Below are 19,747 nucleotides of genomic sequence, written 5' to 3'. Positions count from 1 at the left end.
GTTTCTCACCCCATCATTCCACTTCTCTGTCCCATTCCCCCCTCATTCCCCAAATTCCCAGACTCGATGCCCAGGAACAAAGCCAGAGAGTAAACATGGTTTCCTGTGGTGACGGACAAGTGGGGGGGGGGGACAGGCAGCTGCCGGCTGCCAGTGCCCGACACTCACCATGCTTTGTCCCTTGATCCCTTCGCAGAAAAGACCGTGTGCTGTTTGCTGCTGGAGGTAAGTAGATTGTCTTTGGGCGTTTTGAATGGCTTTGAGATGCTGTTGGCAGAGTTCTGGCCGCTGAGACAGGCTTTTGTTTTCACCTGTCCTAATGATGTCCTGGAATTGGAGGGTGGAGATGTTGGAGAGGGAGAAGGTCTACACATTGAACCATGTCTTCTCTCTACAGAGGAAGAAAGAATAGAACTCAGCACAGGCAAAGAGAAAAATGTTTATCTGGCCGGGTCGGCACCCCCGAAGCCCCAGTCCTGACTCCGATTTGTCTTGACATTCGCTCCTCTCTCCCCAACAAGCAGCAATGTCATTCTGAATGTCTGTATCAAATGACACGTGAAACTAATATACCAAGGTTCTCGCAGGAGGCATTTACCAGGCTATCCTTCTGCGAAACCACTTCCATAGGATGAGCAGAGGGGACACCAGCTGTCATCAGAACACAGTGGGATAACCACACAGCCAATCCCCAGACAGCTACTCAGAGGCCACAAGGTCCCTCAGGGCAGTGAGTAGGGCAGGACTCCCAAGAGAACAAACAGGAAATTCTTGAACCTGAACCCCTCCCACCACGCCCCCGCCCCTCTCTGCAGAAGCAGAAAGGTCTGAAGGACCAGCAGGGCTGAATAAAAGGGTCTTTGAGTGCCAGAAAGTGGCTTGGCATCTGTCCATGGGAAACTGTGGCCTCTCCAGGGCTCACCAAGGTCCAGGGCCACCGCTGTTGGGCCAGGACCTGAGGGAGGGCATCAGTGCTTGAGGGAGAAGTCACAGATGTGCGCCTGGGTTTAGGTGGACAGGCACAGCCTCTTGAGGTTCCACAGAAAATCCCAGAGCTCCAGATGAACATCCTCACTTGTTCTCACTTGCTCAGCCCCTGAGATCTCAACTCAATGGGCAGGATGAGGACACTGACCAAGAAAACAGGTGCATGGGGTAAAGTTCTTAACTGTTACAGGTCTACAGATTTGATCCAAGCTAAGGACCCCCTCTCAAGAAAAATGCATAATTATAGGAAAGAATCCTGGACCCCCAAAAGATGAAGGCTCTGAAATCCTAAGTCCCCTCTCGCTTTCTGGTGCCTACGATAGGGCCCCACATTATCATTAGTGCTTCATTCATGTGTTGAATAAATAAATGAAATTATAACAGATGTCCTGTGCCTGGCTGGCTAGGTTGGTAGAACATGCGACTCTTGATCTCAGGGTTGTAAGTTTGAGCCCGAGAGTGGGTGAAGAGATTACTTAAAAATAAAATCTTTAAAAAAAAAAATGTCCTGATGGGAAGAACAAGAGATCAGAAATCTGGAAATCCGTGTTGAACGTGATAATGAACAAGGTAGAAGGCAAAGATGGCAGTCCACAGTGTCCTTCCATCTCCAAGCTGGGGATCAGCCTTTTCTCATTACTGAGACCTTTCTGGCAGTTATTCCAGGCACCTTGACCTGGGAGAAGAAAGCAAGACCAACCTGACCATCAGGAATGGGACTCTGGGGTTCCTCTGTGTTCCCTCATACCAATGGGCTGCCAGGTTGTCTCAAAGCAGATTGACTCTAGTCCTCTGATTAAGTGGGAATTGGGGGGAAAGTGGATTTTTGAGCATCATCTGGTTGTTTGGTTCTTTGGCCTGACCAGTGCCTGTAGGTTGCCTACACTGAATAACTTTACTGGGTAAGTTTTCTTCATTGAATCAGAGCTGACCTTGCATACATGTTCAGTCCCTAGCACCATCCTGCAAGTCTTGAAAACCAAGAGCTGATCCCAGGGCATCTTCTGTGATGTAGTGGGAGAACCCTGGGCTGCGAGCCAGAGATCTAGGCTCCGACTGCAACCACACCACATTATTAAGCTTATGATCTGGACTTCACCACTTACACATTCTCAGTTTCCATGTCTTTATCTGTAAATGAAGTGGGTCCCTAGGTGGCCACTAAGGTCTCTTTCTTCTCCATTACCATAAATACAAGACATACTTACACCAGCGCCTTCTCTTCTCATCCCTCATGATTCCTGAATATCATGGCAATAATTACAGCTGAAGTATTGAAATATTTTACTCAGGCAGGATCTTCCTTGGAGGAATTCATCCTTTGTGAAGTTGTACTGGCCTTTACGACTCCTGTGAGACAGGCAGGAAGCTGCTAGACGTCTCCACCCTCCTCACGGGTGACTGGCCAAAGAAGACCCAGAGGGGCGAAGTGACTCGCCAAGGTCAGGGCCAATGGCTAAGCGAGGAATGGGCCTCCGTGCTGTGTGCAGGGGCCTAGCCAGTTCTCAGGAAGGCAGGAAATGGGGTGTACTGTGACCAAGATTTGAAGCCAGGAAACTAGGAAGTGCGGGACTTAGCATCACGGAAGGTTAGGACTGGATCGAAAGTCACCTGGTCTGATCTCCTTGCTGATGGGGGAGGTCAGAGAGGTTATCAGTCGGGAGCCTGCAGGGCAGAGCTAGTTGGGGGCAACATAACTCTGTCTGTCCTTGGGAAGTGTCCTGCTTAGCAATTTGCTTTTTGGCAGGGGTTTCCAAAATTAAAATATGACTTTGATTTTTACCACTACTGTTTGGGAACTTTCTTCATTTACTCACTTGCTTATCACTCGCTCAAGCTGACCAAGTGGGTAGGGGGAAAGGATGTGCAGAAACAAATATTCCTCAGCTCTGGTGGAAGAAAAGCTTTGAAAATGAGAAATTTTGTTTTGCTGAACTAAGAGTTAAAAATAATACTAGTAAATGGAGAGAGACAAATACCATATGATTTCACTCATATGTGGAGTTTAGGAAAAAAAACAGACGAGCAAAGAAAAAAAGAGACAACCCAAAAAACAGACGCTTAACTACGGAAAACAAACTAATGGTTACCAGAGGTTGGGGGCGGGGTGCAGGGAGTGGGTGAAAGAGGTGATGGGGATTAAGGAGTGCACCTGTCGTGATGAGAACTGAGTGATGTATAGAATTGTTGAATCACTATATGTACACCTGAAACTAATATAACACTGTATGTTAACTATACTGGAATTATAATTTTAAAATACCACTACCATTACTTACTACTACTAATGCATGTAAACAAAGACCAATCACAAGGAAGGGTGCCATTATGGACAAAATGAATGAGCCAGACCAGTGATTCTAAAGTCGTCCTCTCTGTTTAGTGACCCAGTCAGCACATTCTACTGCTAAATTCACAGAAAAAAGGAAATCAACGGATATGCTTTTATCTTGGTTTTATATTTTAGTTCCATAAATTTTTCGCAGATGACCAATTGGAGAACAAATTGTATACGAGAGAATGTTCATCAAAACTTGAAAATAGCCTTTCACCCTTAATTTTTTTTTCATGTGTAATTTTGTATTGTAATAAACAGATTAAAGCAGTATTTCCTACTTGACCCGTTCCTTATTGTTCATACCAAAGTAAATCCATCACTATTTCAAGGTATTCCACAAAGAGACCCGTACTTCTGTCCCCTGAGCTTCGAGAACAAGCTTGCCAGCCGCTGGTGCAGGCGAGAAAGGCTGTGTACGAATTTCAAGTGGGGAACTAGGGTCACCGTGATCAGAGCTTCCCCTAGGAGGCGAGTTTCACACTTCACTTGCAGAAGCTTTTGAAAATGGTAGAGCTGGTGTCCTGGGTAGCGCAGAGTGAGCGGATGTTTCAGAAAGACCCAATTCCCATTCAATCTGTGTTTCTCTAGTCTGTGAATACCCGCCTGTGGATAACTTACATGGTTTTGTCTTTTGGTGGAGAGGCAGTGGGCTGGCGATAGGAATGGTGTCTTGGCTTCTTGTAAAAATATATTTCTGTGCAGGTGCAATGTCCCGGGTAAATTGTTCCAGATTTATATCACAATCATTCTGATACAAGTCCTCACCTGCCCTGGGATTACTTATTTTTTTCTGTTTTGGTCAAGGGAGGGCCTAAGGTAGATCCTTATAATTTTTCTAATTCCATTTGCCCTGCCCAGTAAGAGTTTATAGGACATTGTATTTTTTATTCACTATTAAAATATTTTATAGACTTTTTTTTTTAATTAGAGAGGTTGAGAGAGAGAGAGAGAGCGTGCGCACATGAGCAGGGGAGAGCAACAGAGGGGGAAAGAGAAAGAATCTCAAGCAGGCTCCATTCACGCTTAGCCCCAATGCAGGGCTTGATCCCATGATCCTGGGATCATGACCTGAGCCAAAAACAAGAGTCAGATGCTCAACCGACTGAGCCACCCAGGTGCCCTTAAAATATTTTATAGACTTGAAAAAAAATTTTTTAAAGAAAAAGAGGCTTTTTCTCTAATTTTTCTCATTCTTTGTTAATGTACATAGATATATTAGCAAAAATTAATTGATATTTTGGAGTATTCTTTTTTTAACAAACATTATTCTGTTTATACATTACTAATTCCCATATACCGGTCATTTTAAATGGTGAAGTAATATTCAATCATTGCTCTACATTATTTAGGCCCTCTCTTATTATCTATTTACCATCTGGCTTTGTTTTTTTTTTAAAACAATTTATTTAAAAAGTGTTTTAGGATTATTTCTTTGAGGTATAGTTCCCAAAGTGAAAGACTGCAATAGCTGATAGCTCTTGCAACACATTCTTTCCAGACAGAAAGACCAAACCAATCTGTTGTGCTAATGCTAATATGAGTACCACTTACCTGCTAAAGTGGAAACAGAAAATCACTGTGAGAACACACCTGTAGAATTAAGAGCCCACTACACCAAGAACAACCTCGGTGACTGATCTTGAATCAGCAACCTCTGGTCTCACCCCTCTGTCCTCTGGCCAACACTACTAATAATTTACTAAGAACTTCCAATATACCAGGCACTCTACTAAACTCTTGATTTATCTTATAGCATTTAATTCTTACAGTACCCTAAGAGAGATATTATTATTTCGATTCTACAGATGAAAAAAACAGCTTCAGAGACGCGAGTGTTGCCCAAGGTTACAGAACTAGAAAACATCAGAGCCTGTGATCTGATCTCTACCACCCTGAAATCTTGGAAGATGTGGCAGTGGATGGGGAGAGCCTCAGGACACCCCCTGCCCTCCCACCCACTGTGCATGGGAATTTCAGCGGGGCATCCCCGCTCCCCTAGAGAAAGGAAAAGAGACACCTGTCAGCAGTCAGCAACTCTACTCCACAACCTGAGACCTCAGCCTCAGGGTGTTGGGGACCCCAGGCCCAAAGAAATGAAAAACCAAACCCTTTTACTTTTTTTGCCTATCTACCAAAAGAAGTCCAGACCATGGCCTCGGCAGCTGGCCACCTGCTTCACCATACATGCCTTAAGCATCCAGGTGGGACTCCAGGGCACACGGCTGTGTGGAGGGCTCGTAGACACTGCCTCCCAGCATTCTGGAAATCTCTGGTAGGTGTGGGAAGCTTGGAGTCTCCACAATCCTCTCCCCTTCCTTCCTGCGGGCCAAATCCACCAGGTTCTCAGGCAATTCTGTTTCAGAAAAAATTTGGACCTCCCCCACCTCGTGCTTATTCACGGAGGTATTTTCATACTCACAACATCAATATCCTGCGTTGAAAACGTCAGCCCAGATGCCTCAGGAATGGCTGAGCCAGCCACCAACACCCGGTGCGGCTCCCTGTACCAGCCTTAGAAAGAACTTGTCGGGAATTTTCCAATACGGTTTTTAGGGGACCAATCCCCTCCCAACAGACTTTGAGCACCACCGTCACCTGTGGCCCGCCACGGTTGTATAAACTCACCCGGGCTTAGGCTAGCACCTGACCTTCTCATTTGACAGTATACACTCTCTTTCAGCCCCCACCTCTGAGGGCAGGAACTTGGCCAATCATTAGCTGGGCTCTATTTTATCAATGGATTCTATCTGCATTCGCAACCGCAGTCAGGATGCCTTCCATAAAGGACAACTCTGAATTCCAAGGGACCTTCTTCCAAAAGCAAACGAGCTGGCAGGTGAGGCACACGGCATAGCCCTCGGCATGGGGGAAACCACATAGGAACTGTGCTAGTTGTATCCTGCGGCCACTTAGGGAGGGAGCTAGTCCCCAGTTCACAGCTGTGGACACTGAGGCAGACTGCCTTTGAGAAGCTCTGAAGTCACAAGGCTATTAAGTGGAAGTGTGGGGGCTAGAATCTGAGCTTGTGGTCTCATTTGCCACAATTGTACTGAAACACTAAATATAGTGCTATGGTGGTTAGAGGAGGCATATTGAATCAGCCTTCCTCAGCAGGGGAGGAAATGAAGACACAGCAAAGTCAAGTGACTGGCAGGCAGAGCCGTGCCAAGCAGTTCCTATGCCAGGAGTGCTGTGAGCTCCTCTGGAGTGCCTCCTCCTTCTCAGGCCAGAGTACCTATCTCTTTAAAAGACTGCAGGGTCTGAGTGGCTGGGGAAGTGCTCCTTAAGGCATGGGTGCCTGCCTCCAATTAGCTTATACAAGGTCTTTACCCTCTTCACTTCCTACGCACAACCAGGCAACAGGCACTGTCCAGAGCACTTTGATAAATGCCACTGTGGGTCGGTGGCTCATGCCAGCTCGGTGCTCAAATCGCTCCAGGCTCTGTGTTGGTTTCTCAGTCATCTGGTCACCCTGTGCCCATTCATTCAGGAGGAGAAGAGCATTCTTGAGTGCCTGTGTGTCAGGCACCTTGCAAGCTCCTTTTACCCTTTCCAGCTCATGTAACCTACCCCACAACCCCGCAAAGTGGATGCTGTTCACCTCCTTGTTATAGACGGGGGAAATTAAAGCTTAGCAAGATTATGAAACAAGACCAAGGCCATGCAGACCTCAGCATTTGGAAGGAGAGCCCAGGTCTGGCCGGCCCAAGTGAATGCTCTTCCCATCATGCCACCCTGCTCGGATATCCTCCTCCCTCTACACCTTCAGGCAATGCAGGTTCTGCCACGATTCTCGACAAAGCACTTCCCCAATTTCAGAGGTGGCCTGAGACACAACCCTGAACACAACCCTGAGACACAACCTGGCCTGAGACACAACCCTGAGACACAATCTGAATTTAGATAACTTGAGATTCTCTTCATCTTCCCGTCTACAAGTATTCCCCCCTCACCTATTCTTTTGTTGGTTATTTATATTAAGGTGCAAAATCCTGGCATCATCCACTGCTAGGCATGATGTGGGGAGTCCCAGGGACTTTCCAGGGCCCTGAAATATTTCCATCAGCCCTCAGGGATGAGCCCCCAGTCCTTACTCGGCACCGAATCTAGCTCGAAGAAAAAAAACACAGCAAATAGAGACCTCGGGGGATATAAGCACATGTACACACACTGCTGGGGTACTTTCAAGGGATGACATTTCTCTGGAGACCAACCTGGTGATAATGACAAAAACTAAAAAGGAATTCACAGCCTTTAATCTGGTAATCTGATAGTTGTAGTCTGGAAAGTCCACCTCAAGAAAATAATCCCCTACCCCCCAAAAGTTCAAAGATATTCTCAGTGATGCTGTTTACAATAATAAAAAAATATCACAATTGACCTGAATGATCTAAAATAAAACAATTTAAAATGACAGGAATGACGGTTATCTCTACCTAAGGAAAGGTGTTCATGAGATAGTATGCCCAAATCCACAAGGAAATTATAAATATAACAAATAATATGTAAACATGGATCATTATAAAAACAAAAATGGAATATATATGTGTATGTATATATATATATATATATATATATATATATATATTAATACGTGATGTAGATAGATGAGAAAAAAAAGGGAAGGATGTGGGTGGACTGCTTAATAGGCTCTGTTTGGTTAAAGCTCTTTAAATCCATATAAGAAAAAGATAAAACAAGTAAACAATAACAACTACGGCAACACTAATCCATCCTTAACCAGAGAGGGCAAAGGAGAGAACACAGGTGCAGATACAAAGGTAGGAAGGAGTAAAACATGTTCAAGTCAACTTCATTCATTCATTCATTCATTCATTCATTCATTCATATTTAAAGTATTTCCTTGACACATAACTGTGTGCCAGGCCCTGGGATATGATGGTGGAGATAAGACACTGCCACTGCCAGAGGGTTCCCTCAGGGTGGGGACACACTCTCCAAATCTTGGGCTGGCCACCACTTGAGCACCCTGGGTGGTGGAGGAAGGCTCCCCCTCAGAGGCCGGCTTCTGGCTGAAGGGCCTGAGGTAAGTGAATTGCACTCCAGCTTCACGGGACTCTGCCTACAGCCAGAGACCCGATTCTCTTAATAATATCAGGCCTTTTGGGGAGCCTGGGTGGCTCAGTCGGTTGAGTGTCCAACTTTTGATTTTGGCTCAGGTCATGATCCCAGGCTCATGGGATCGAGCCCTGTGTTGGGCTCCACGCTGAGCGTGCTTGAGATTCTCTCTGTCTCTGTCTCTGACTCTCTTCCTCCACCTCCTCCCCTGCTGGTGTGCGTACTCTCTCTAAAATAAAAAAAATAATAATATCAGGCCTTTGATTGTCCTAGCTGTTTCCATGTGCCCAGAGCCAACGTGATAGCAGAGGGAGTGAGAAGGGACCCCCCGCATGGTATTAACTTCTCCATCAGAGTAACTGCCCAACATACCCACTGCACAAGCCACGTGAGTTCAAACACAAGAGCCACCGAAGCTTGGGTGGAAACTGGTGGCTTCCAGCTTTAGGATATGCTTGTTGGATTCTACCTTAAGATGGCACAGCTGACATCCTCCCCAGCCTTGGGGGTACCAAAGGGACAGGTGTGACAGGCAGCCGGAAGTTGGGTGAAGCAGGAGGCAGAGGCTGGTGTGTCTTTGGGGAGAGGATTCACAAGCAGGGATTCCCAGTGTCTCAAACACCTGAACAGCCGGACCAAATCTTCCCAATACTGTCTTGCGGCAACATCAGGAAGCTTTCCCCGGATGCCTTGGGCTAAGCATATAAAAAAATCCTTGTACACACTACAAGCCAGGGAGGGAGGATCCTCATGCACAAGGTAGAAAAAGTGTCCGGGCCGTACCTATATCTCAGAGACCACTTGGTGCCACAGAGTGCTCTTCAGTCTTGGGACAGCAGGGCCAAGGCCCCCAAATCTGTACTTTTTAAAAGGTCCCGAGGGGATTCCATGCTCTGGGCCAGCTTTGGGAGTCACAGGAAGTGCGGACCCAACACCGCTGTCTTTGGAATCAGAGAGATCTGGGCTCAAATCCCAGCTCTGTCACTCATTAGCTCTGTGACTAGGCAGATAAAATGACCCCCTGAGCCCCAGTGTCCTTACCTGTAAACGGGGGGGACAGCAATGTCCACGTTATAGGATTATAAGTGGGCAGGTGCTCCCACAGCACACCGAAGCGCCCTATCTGAGCAACATCACATGTCATTACTGGTTTACCGGCCTGGGCGTCTGTCATTGGACGTACCTCGAGGGCAGGTGTCTTATTCACTCTTATCCCTGGCAGTTGGCCCTGGGTCTCGCCCTAACTGTGTTCAGTGTTGAAACGAGTGCTGTGAGGATTGGTGGTAACACACAGGAGGCAGTTACCACAGAGCCAACTCGCTTATTAGAAGTTCCCCCCAACACATGAAAATGTAGATTTTTTACAAATGCAAGTAGTGGTTTTACTAAGTGGGTAGTTCTCTGCCTTCTCCCGGCCCCTGAATTAAAACCATTCCATTTACAAGAATCCTACGGGAGCGCACTGTTCAAAAAACAGAGGCTGAGCAAGGAGAGGCCACGGCTGCTCGGTTTCTATCTGTCCCGGCTTCCAATTTCCACAGTGCAGGCCACAGCCTCCCACAACAGAAGGTGCAAAGTCTCCACTCCCTGCTAAGCTCTCAGCGTCACTCAGAACCACTCACCCCACAGGCTGTCAGGGTCCCGCAGCAGCCACTAATAACGGAACCGTTTCTGTTCTCCTTGGAGTGACAGTTGGCAGTGCAAACAGGAAGTTGTCTTGAAACAGGGTGTGGCTGTGCCCTGTCAATATGTGAGTACAGAGACACATTTTCCCCCCCTCTCTCCCCAGCCCCCTTCTGTTTCCCTCTGCCCCCTTCTTTGGGAGCAAAAGGTCTGAATTATTTCGGTGAACACAAAGCCTTTCACACGATTTAAGATCGACCATCACCCCCGTACAAACAAAAATCTAGGGGAGAGAGGAGTCTAAAATATAGGAAGGGTCTGTTTTCCTACCGTCAGTCACTCACTCGGGGCACTGAGTTGGGAACTGTGGGCGTGAGCGTGTGTGAGCTTCCCCCTCGATTTCTCCATGGCACACAGGAAACAAAACCAGAGCTGGAAACCAGGCCAGGTACCCTGCCAATCATCTGAGTGAGTGAGCCAGCCAGTCTGCCTGGGCGGGGTGGGGGGTGGGGGAGGGTGGGGGGGGGAGGGGGGCGGTGCTGGCCACCGACCTTCGCCCAGGGCCCACTGTGTGCATACACGGGACTGAGGAGCATCTGCAACTAGGAAACAAGGAAAATCACAGGTCGCGAGTGTCAAGCAATTTTAAAAGTTTGAGTGCAAAAGACCTGAAATATTTCTCAACACAAATTACAGCCTAACAATGACAGAAATAATTGCTGAGTAGATATACGCAAGAAGTGTCATCGGGGCTGCACATAAATGCAGAGAATTGGGGGGGGGGTGGTGGTGACGGGTGGGTGAGGTTCCCAGTGCCAGGAGAGGTGTGTGCTACAAAATTTTCCACTGCGCTCCTACCCGGGCCCCGAGGCTTGTGTCTGCAGGAAGGCTGTCCAAAATAGACTGGTCCCCAACCCAGCCTCCTACTCCTGACCTCCTTCTGAGGCAGCTCCTCTCCCCACTGCACGCCTCAGCCCTGCCTCGGCTCCGGTGCCAGCCCACAGCCCCACAGTGCTGTCTACGCTACACCTCGGATTTGCTAAGTGGATGGTGGGTTGACAGCACGCTCCGCCTGCCAGGCTCTCTCTTCCGTGACCTGGGCCCAGCCCCACGCCATCCTGTGTGGCCAACGTGCCCTGCGCTCACACTTACACATCCTGGGGAGGCAGCCTTGCAGTTTGGATAAGGAGGCTGAGCCAGTGACACGCTGGGCAACGCGACTCGTGGGAGCTGTTTCCTGGCTCCTGGCTGAGGGCCCTGGCCAGTCAGAACGCACCACTTCCCCTTTAAGAGAGCCCGCCCAGATGCGATTAGGGAAAGGCAGAAAGAAAAGCCCGGAACAGTCAGGGCTGTATCCTGAATTTGGCAGATGAACTTGGGTCTTCCTGAACTGCACACACACAAGGTGTGGTCAGAGGCACCAGACTCCTCCGAGGCTGATTTGAGCAGAGTCCGTGTTTGGGAAGGGCCGGGGCCTTGCCGCAGCCCCCGGGCTTGATGGCCATGTGCAAGCTGCATGGGGGACCGGTTCCTGGAGCCATTGTCCCCTTGGGCCTGGTCCCGGCAGTGCGTGGGAGCTCAGGCCTTTCCACTCCTCCTTCCCCCAGGGCCGACCGGCCAGATGCACAGAGTCCACTGCAAAGCGTGGCCCTCCGCTTTGGAGAGTAGAGACATCATTATAAAGGTTGAACTTCTGTGGGACAGTTTAATTACCAATCCCAGCAGGGAGTTTTCATTTATTCAAGATATTTGTAAAGTTGATTCCTTGGGGCGCCTGGGTGGCTCAGGTAGTTAAGCGGCCAACTTCAGCTCAGGTTCACGATCTTGCAGTCTGTGAGTTTGACCCCCGCGTCAAGCTCTGTGCGGACAGCTCAGAGCCTGGAGTCTGCTTCTGATTCTGTGTGTCCCTCTCTCTGCCCCTCCCCTACTTGCTCTGTCTCTCTCTCTCTGTCTCTCTCTCTCTCTCAAAAATAATAAACATTAAAAAAAAATTTAGAAAGTTGATTCCTTGATCTTGGCAAGGAGACTGGGGGAGAGGGATGGTTCCCAAAAATACCCCAATAGTTCACAAAAGGCAACATGGTGTATGACTCCACTGAGACGAAATATCCAGAGTAGGTAAATCCATACAGACAGAAAACAGGTCAGTGAGTGCCAGGGTCTGGGGACGAAGGCAGTGGGGAGTGACTGTTTAATGGTTATAATGTCTCTTTTGGGGTTGATGAAAATGTTTTGGAACTAGGTGGAGGTGATGATGACCCAGCACCGGGAATGGACTCAGTGCCACTGAACTGTATGCTTGAAAATAATTAATTTTGTGGGGCGCCTGGCTGCCTCAGTCAGTTACAGGTCTGACTCTCGATTTCCACTCAGGTGATGATCTTACAGTTTGTGAGATAGAGCCCCATGTTGGGCTCTGCACTGAGCATGTAGCCTGCTTGGGATTTTGTCTCTCTCTCTCCTTCTGTCCCTCCCCAGTTCATGCTCTCTGTCTTTCTCAAAATAAGTAAAACATTTAAAATGATCAATTTTGTTATGTGAATTTCACCTCAATCAAAAACACCCAGTGGCAAAGTGCATTTGGGCAACGTTATCTTCTACTGAGATCTCTCCCGTGTTTCATCCAACATTTCTTTGCAAAACCTGGCTATTACCTGATAAACCTTAAGTCAGTCCTGGCTAAGGAGTATATGCCTTCTCCTAAGGAAAAATAAAAACAAGCTTTTAAGAGACAAAAGCTTTACAAGGGTCAGAGGTATGGCTCCTATGGAGAACTTCAGACCATGGGGACATTGAATCATCTAGAGACATGTCACACAACCTGGGCAGGGCCTACCTGCCTTTGTAAGATGGTCCCATGATGGGACCATCCCTCTGGAACTGTAAGAGCATAAGAAAGAGGGAGAGGGAGGCTCCCGGGGAGAATAATTCAAGAGAACATGACTTTGGGCTTCTGGGTTCTTGGCTTCCTTTCCCCTCCTGTAGAGAGTTTCTTCCCAGAATGAAGGATAATTAATCCATTTCTGACTGGGAGGGGGCTGTGCCGGATAGCAAAGTAGCACTGGTTTCCACAGTTGCATGTCTTTGGAATGGGGCCCCTGGGAATGAGGTGGCATAACCCGACCACCTGCTGGACCCAGCTTTGCTGGACGGGGCATTAAGCCCCCTTTTCCCCATCACTTCCAGCTTTGCCTGGGGATAGTCTGCTCCCAGGGGTAAGGCTGTGAGCCTTCTCCTCCAGACCCGAGCGAGGCCAGTGGGTCAAGGGCTCATGGGTACACTGACCCCGCTCAGGGGACTGTCAGGAGGAGGCCAGCTGGATGTTGCAATGTTGCACAGATGAAAGGGCAGGCTCTATGGCTTGTGAGCCAAAGTCATTCCAGAGACAAATGTCAACAGCTTTCCTAGTCTCTGCTGAGCTCCAGGATGACCTGGAGGACAGAGATGTGAACAGCTTCTACCGGCCAACTCTCTCAGAGCCCTTCGATCCTTCCGGAGCACCTTCCCTTGCCTCTTTCACCCTGTTCTCTCCTGTTACCTCAGGTGCCCAGTAGTAAGTTGGTGGCCTAAGTTCTCAGCAAACAGGTGGTTTAAGATAAAAAGATGCAATTTTTACTACTACTGTTCTAGCATCTGAGGAATAGGAAGTTTAGAACCTTAATTCTAAATACAGAAACAGGCAGGTTAAACCCAATTAAAAAATGGACAAAGGACTTGGACAGACATTTCTTCAAAGAAGATATGCATATGGCCAACAAACACATGAAAAGATGCTCAACATTGTTAGTCATTAGGGAGCAAATCAAAACCACGACGAGATACAACTCCACACCCACTAGATTGGCTATATATAGAACAATAACCAAAAACAACCAAAAACGTAAAATAAAAAATGTTGGCAAGGATGTGGAGAAATTGGAACCCTTAGGCATTGTCAGTAGGAATGTAAAATGGTACAGCTTCTATGGGAAACAGCATGGTAGTGCCTTAAAAAATTAAACATAGAATTACCACACAATCCAACAATTCTATTCCTGAGGTACATACCCAAAAGAACTGAAAACACGTACTCAAATCCTTGTATACAAATGCTCATAGCATCACTATAAACAGTCTGCTTCAGGATAACTCAAGAGTTCCCTTAAAAACCCTTCTTGGGGGGTGCCTGGGTGGCTTAGTTGGTTGGGCGACCGACTGTTGATTTTGGCTCAGGTCATGATCTCACAGTTCATGAAATCAACATGGGGCCTGCTTTGGATTCTCTCTCTCCCTTTCTCTCTCTCAAAATAAATAAACACTTAAAAAAAAAAAAACCTTTCTTGGAATCACTTAAAGGAGGTAATTTTTAAGTTAAGAAGTCACCTCACAGGCACTCTAAGATAGTAGTTCTCAAACAAGGCCAACTCAGGTGTATGAAGAAGTGTGATTGTTTTAAACAATGTCACACACACACACACACACACACACACACACACACACACACACCAGGTACTAAGGCACAGCCCCCTCCGCCAGCCCCTCGTCTCTCATACAGCTGTTGTTTCCATCAAGGGGATCACCATTCCTGTGATGGAATCATCATTGCCATGAAAGGCACCCAGCTCTTAGAGCTTGAGGTTGGGACAGAGTAACAGACTCCCAACAGGCCAGAAGAAGCCCCACACTTCCCTGATCCCTGCCAGACCCTTTCTGGGGTTGTTATGGCCTCCTCAGCACTCTGATCATGGGGCCACCCAGGCTTGCTTCTCCCCTGCAGACCCCACTGCCAATGGGACCTTCCAGGCGTGCACCAGGTGAGACAGCATGGTGGTTCCATGGCTGTTGGAGTGTCTCCCCTACTTAAGCTGCTTTGCAATGCCACACATGAATCCCATTTCTGCTCTGTGGGGGTCACCTTGAACCGGTCTTATTTCCCTTCCAGGGGACATCTTGCCAAATATTTGCTCCTTGAAATCTTTCTCCAGGCAAAACACCCAGAGATCTTTTTAAACCCTTCCTCACAAAACATCATTTTCACTATTCTGTTCTCTGGGTCCTCTTTGGCTCTACCATCTGTCCTTCATAGACTGTGGAACTCAGATGAAAGAATGTTACAGATGGGGTCCAAGCAGCTCCTAGCTGTCTTTCCTGGACATTATCCTCCTATTAATGTAGCTAGAGATCCAACCTACATTTTTTTAGCTGTTTATTTATTTTGAAAGAGAGAGGGTGCAAATGCATGCACGTGCGAGTAGGGGAGGGGCAGAGAGAGAGGGAGAGAGAGAATCCCAAGCAGGCTCTGCACTGTCAGTGCAGAGCCCAGTGCGCAGCTTAATCTCATGAACTGTGAGATCACGACCTGAGCAGAAATCAGGAGTTGAATGCTTAAAAGACTGAGCCACTCAGGTGCCCCACCCCCAGCCTAGATTTTTTATTTTTGACAATTGAACCACCCCTAAGTCTTATTTCACACATTTTTCTGCCAAGCCGCGTACCCACAGGTGTCCTTTAAAAGTGTCATCCAGGGGCGCCTAGGTGGCTCAGTCAGTTAAGCATCTAACTTCAGCTCAGGTCATGATCTCACAGCCCGTGAGTTCGAGCCCCACATCAGGCTCTGTGCTGACAGCTCAAAGCCTGGAGCCTGCTTCAGATTCTGTGTCTCCTCCTCTCTCTGCCCCTCCCCTGCTCATACTCTGTCTCTCTCTGTCTCAAAAAAATAAATAAATAAAAACATTAAAAAAAAAGTGTCATCTGGTTGGATGTAGTCTACTGCTCTACCCGCTCATGTATCCATTCACCCTCCCAAATCTGGCCCCTGAAAATTTGATAGACCTGCCACCAACACCATTCCTCTTCCAAACCCTTGCTTATAATGTGGAAAAAGACACAGCCAAGCAGTGTGCAACATCCCCCTCCGTGGCAGTGACCTGTGAACAGCACTCTTGACCATTCAGGGCAGGTGTGTCACATAGCCCACACTTCCTCCTCTTCCCTAGTAAGGATCTCAGTGACAACTGACAAGTGGGGCTACCAACAGCCCTCCTCTTACCAGTGGTGGTAATGATTAAGCGTAATGGTCTTAGAGCGAGGCATTGCACATATGAGCAATCGAATGTGGCTTTGATAACTGACAAGAAATACAATGAAAAAACACACAAACCAGGTTTTCTGATTTGCAAACTACCTCCTTACTGGCAACCAAATACAGACATTAGGCAGCTGAAATCAATACAAGGAGCACTGGTGTCCAGGAGCTGGAGTCTCAACCCGGGCTCTCCTTCCAGAATTTCCATGTTCTGGGGTTAACAATACCTGCCTCTCCAAGGCTATAAGGAGGAGCCAATGAGATCAGGCATGTAAAAGAGGTCTAAAAGTTGAGTCAGGCCATGCATACAAAAAAGAGCAGTTTTATGATTATTACCGTTACAAATAACCCAGATCCCACCTCCTCTGGCACTCAGGCTGCCAGCACGGAGCAGCTGATTCCTGACCTCCTCTCCCTACAGCAATCACCTTCTCTTTTGTCTCAGACCAAAATCCAGACTGCCTCACAAAGGGTAATAGATCCTCCACTAGCCTGCAGGAACACACTATCTCTCCATGGTCCCCTCGAGGAGACCAGAACCTGAGTCATCTGCAGCAGGAACCCGGCAGGTGATGAAGAGCTGGGATCCCCTGTAGCTTGACCACAACTCATCCTTGGGTTTCTGTCCCCATTGGTAGTTTCTAAGAACACCAGGCTTTGGTGGCTGCCATTCTCAGGATGGGGCCCTAGAAACTCTGCTCTGGTCTTGGCTGAGAGTGGCTGCATCCTCAGGGAACAAATGTTCTTTACTAAGAAAAGATCTTGGGGGAAAATTCTTGGAAAGGGCTACCAGATGTCAACCTGCTGGCCCCTAGCATCTCCAGGTCAAAGATATCCTATAGCAAGGGAAGAGGGAGGGAAGATCAATGGCCAACCACAAGTCCCTGGGGAAAGAGCAGCCATTGAAATGGGAAATGATAACTGGCTAACTTCTCCTCTCCTAGTCCATGGAAGGCTGGTTTCCCAACTTCCACAGGGAATGAACACTGAGGGCAGATTTAAATATATATACATAGTTGTTGGCAAGACCCAGAGAAGATCATGCAAACGAATCTATTCACATATCAGGGAGTTTGCCCAGAATGGCACCAGGAGGAAGAGGCTCAGAAGGGAAGGTAACACTTTCTGTCAGATGACTTCTGGGGCCCCCTGGTCTGAGAGCTACCTTTGCTCAACCCACCCTTCCAACAGCCTTCCTCGAGACGGGTGGGCTGCTGAAGTCATCTAAAGATCATAATAGAACACACTGAAAGCTAACTCAGACTTTTCACAGCCACTGGTGACTTCATCTTGTGACTAGGAACATGTTTTGTCTTTTTCTCATTGCGTTCCCTTTGACTGTGCACCCACACAGAGAGATGGTGCCTGATTCTACACACTCACATGTGCAGGAACAAGTCACAGATGAACCTCTACATCATGGCGGTTACTGCAGTGTTCTGATGCTGCTAATGAGTGGGGCTGAGGTGGGACCAGGCTTAGTTGGCTGGTGTTATGGCTTGAATTATGTTGCCCCCAAATTCATACGTTGAAGTCCCAATTGCCAATACCTCAGAATGTAACTGTATTGGCAGATAAGGCCTTTAAAGAGGTGATTAAGTTCAAATGAGGCCAGCGAGGGTGGGCCTTGATCCAATATGACTGGAGTCCTTTCATAAGAAGAGAAAGGGACACTAGGTGTGTGCATGGAAAGGGTGAGGGTGAGGGCGGGGGAACAACCCGATGAAGGGACAGCAAGAAGATGGCCGTCTAGAAGCCAAGGAGGGAGGCCTCCGGAGAAACCAACGTGGCTGGCACCTTGATCTCGGGACTTCTAACCTCCACAGCTGTGAAGAATTAAATTTCTGTTGTTCAAGCTGCCCAGGCTGTGGTATTTTGTTATAATAGCCCTAGCAAATTAATACAGTTGATTTACCTAAAAGCCCTTCCTGTTCACCAGATTGGAGAGAAAAAGTATAGTATGGAGGACAGGGGACAAGGGACTCCTACCCTCTGACATGGCGTAGATCAAATATATCTCCCTCCTTAGTCTGGGATGTGCCACTTCGATGGCAAACTGTAACAAGGTCAAAGTGGGGGCAATCTACTGGTCCTTGACAACTGGCAAATCCTGCCTGCCTTGGTGGACGGAGGCTGAGTTGGTCAGCAGGTGCACAAGGGGCTGGTTGGAAACAGGGTGACGAAGCCACAGCCAAGGAGTAACCAACTCCTTCCATTGGCTTTTTTTCTTGTTCGGCCTCTTACTTTTGGGGGTTCTGCCTAATCTATATGTTATTGCTGCTGTTCCAGAAAAGCTTAAGACCTTGGGGATGAGTGGGCCAATAGCAGAGTGAGGTAGCCACCAGAGTGTGGAGGGCCACCAAACCCTCACAGGTTTGACAAACCAACTCAGACCATCTGGCCCAAATTTGCCTCTGGCCAGGGACCCACCCAATCTCCAAGTTCTGCCCCGGATGCCTTGGCCTTCCGGCAGACTGCAGGACCCTGACAGATCCTGGGTTTCCCACTGAGTGTGGGGCCCAGCAGAACCACTCCCTGGGGGCCAGGAGAGAAGATGAACCCACAAATGCTAATGCTGCCAAGAGGCCCAGACACAGATCAATTATCAGTCCAACCACAGCTCTCTCCAGACCGGCAGAGGCAACCAAAGCGTGGAAGGAGGGTATTTGAAAGCTGTTGGCGGGCAGCTGGGAGGGCCTGGGAGGGGCAACAAAGTCTAGGAGTCTGGCAAATAGCAGTGCCTTCATTTTCTCTAGGATCCTGAAGTGGGCGGGTCTGGCTAATTCAAATGCAAAAGCCCCAGGGCAGGATGACTGGGAAACCTTTCTGTCATCACTGCCATCCTGCTTCAACACTGTCATAAAGGTAGGTAGGTTCCTTCATGTCTCTAAAGTCACTCTGGCCATGAGTTTATTTACCCAGCAGGGCAGGAGCCCCCTTAATCACTGCTGGCTGACATGCACACAAACCAACACACACCTCAAACCCGGGGCCTCCAAAAGGTGAGCCTCAAATCCTAGCTCAACCTTAATACAGGAGGAGGAAAAGGGAAGTGTCGTAGGGGCCGCATCCTTGGGGGCAGATTGGAATCACATTAGAACAAAAGGTCTCCTGCATCAGCAGTGCAGTTTGCGGGTTTGGATGGGGCAGCGAGAAGGCCAAAGTCTGATGGTAAATGTCTGGGCCTGAGTGCCAGCTCCTCAGCCCCGCTGTACGAGTCTTTTTCTGCTGGGACAAAAGGGCTTAACTTGTTCTTCACCAGAGCGGCAGGGCTACCGTGAGGAAGCAGAGGGCACACTCCACACTCAAGGACCAAAAGCAAGACAGCCTCATCGCCATTCTCTGCAAGGTTAGTGGAGGCCAAAAACCAAACCAAATCAAACCAAAAACAACGCCAAAAAAGAACCCACTCTCCCATCGACGAGAGAAACATGGAAGAGAGAGAAGAAAATCGGCTCTTGGTAGCACTTAGCAGTTACAACTATGTCACTTTCACTACCTCGGAAATTTCCGGCTCAACCATCCATTTTCATTTGCGGGTGTGATTCGGTGATGGTGGGGGTGAGAGGAGATGTGGACCTGTCTGTGAGGGGCCCAAGGACCCCAGTCAGGGCGGACTCCCCAATTAGAAGGCCTTTCACGCGGCCCAAACGATG

The 19,747-nt window shown here is 48.2% G+C and overlaps 1 protein-coding gene across 9 annotated transcripts in view; it reads right to left on the bottom strand.

Moving 5' to 3' along the window:
- The window catches only part of ATXN7L1 (ataxin 7 like 1), a 244,259-nt gene that overhangs the window by 53,866 nt on the left and 170,646 nt on the right, over positions 1-19,747 (bottom strand). For 5 of the 9 annotated variants that reach the window (XM_042964551.1, XM_042964557.1, XM_042964564.1 and 2 more), the window contains one exon: positions 169-391. In XM_042964551.1, the coding sequence (XP_042820485.1) occupies positions 169-391 (223 nt within the window). The other 4 variants (XM_042964572.1, XM_042964580.1, XM_042964576.1 and 1 more) reach the window with 4 other exon arrangements.

Source organism: Panthera tigris, chromosome A2, assembly GCF_018350195.1.
Source record: "Panthera tigris isolate Pti1 chromosome A2, P.tigris_Pti1_mat1.1, whole genome shotgun sequence".
Lineage (NCBI taxonomy): Eukaryota > Metazoa > Chordata > Mammalia > Carnivora > Felidae > Panthera > Panthera tigris.
The sequence above is the reverse complement of the archived record's forward strand: the minus strand, read 5'-3'. Positions and strand labels throughout refer to the sequence as shown.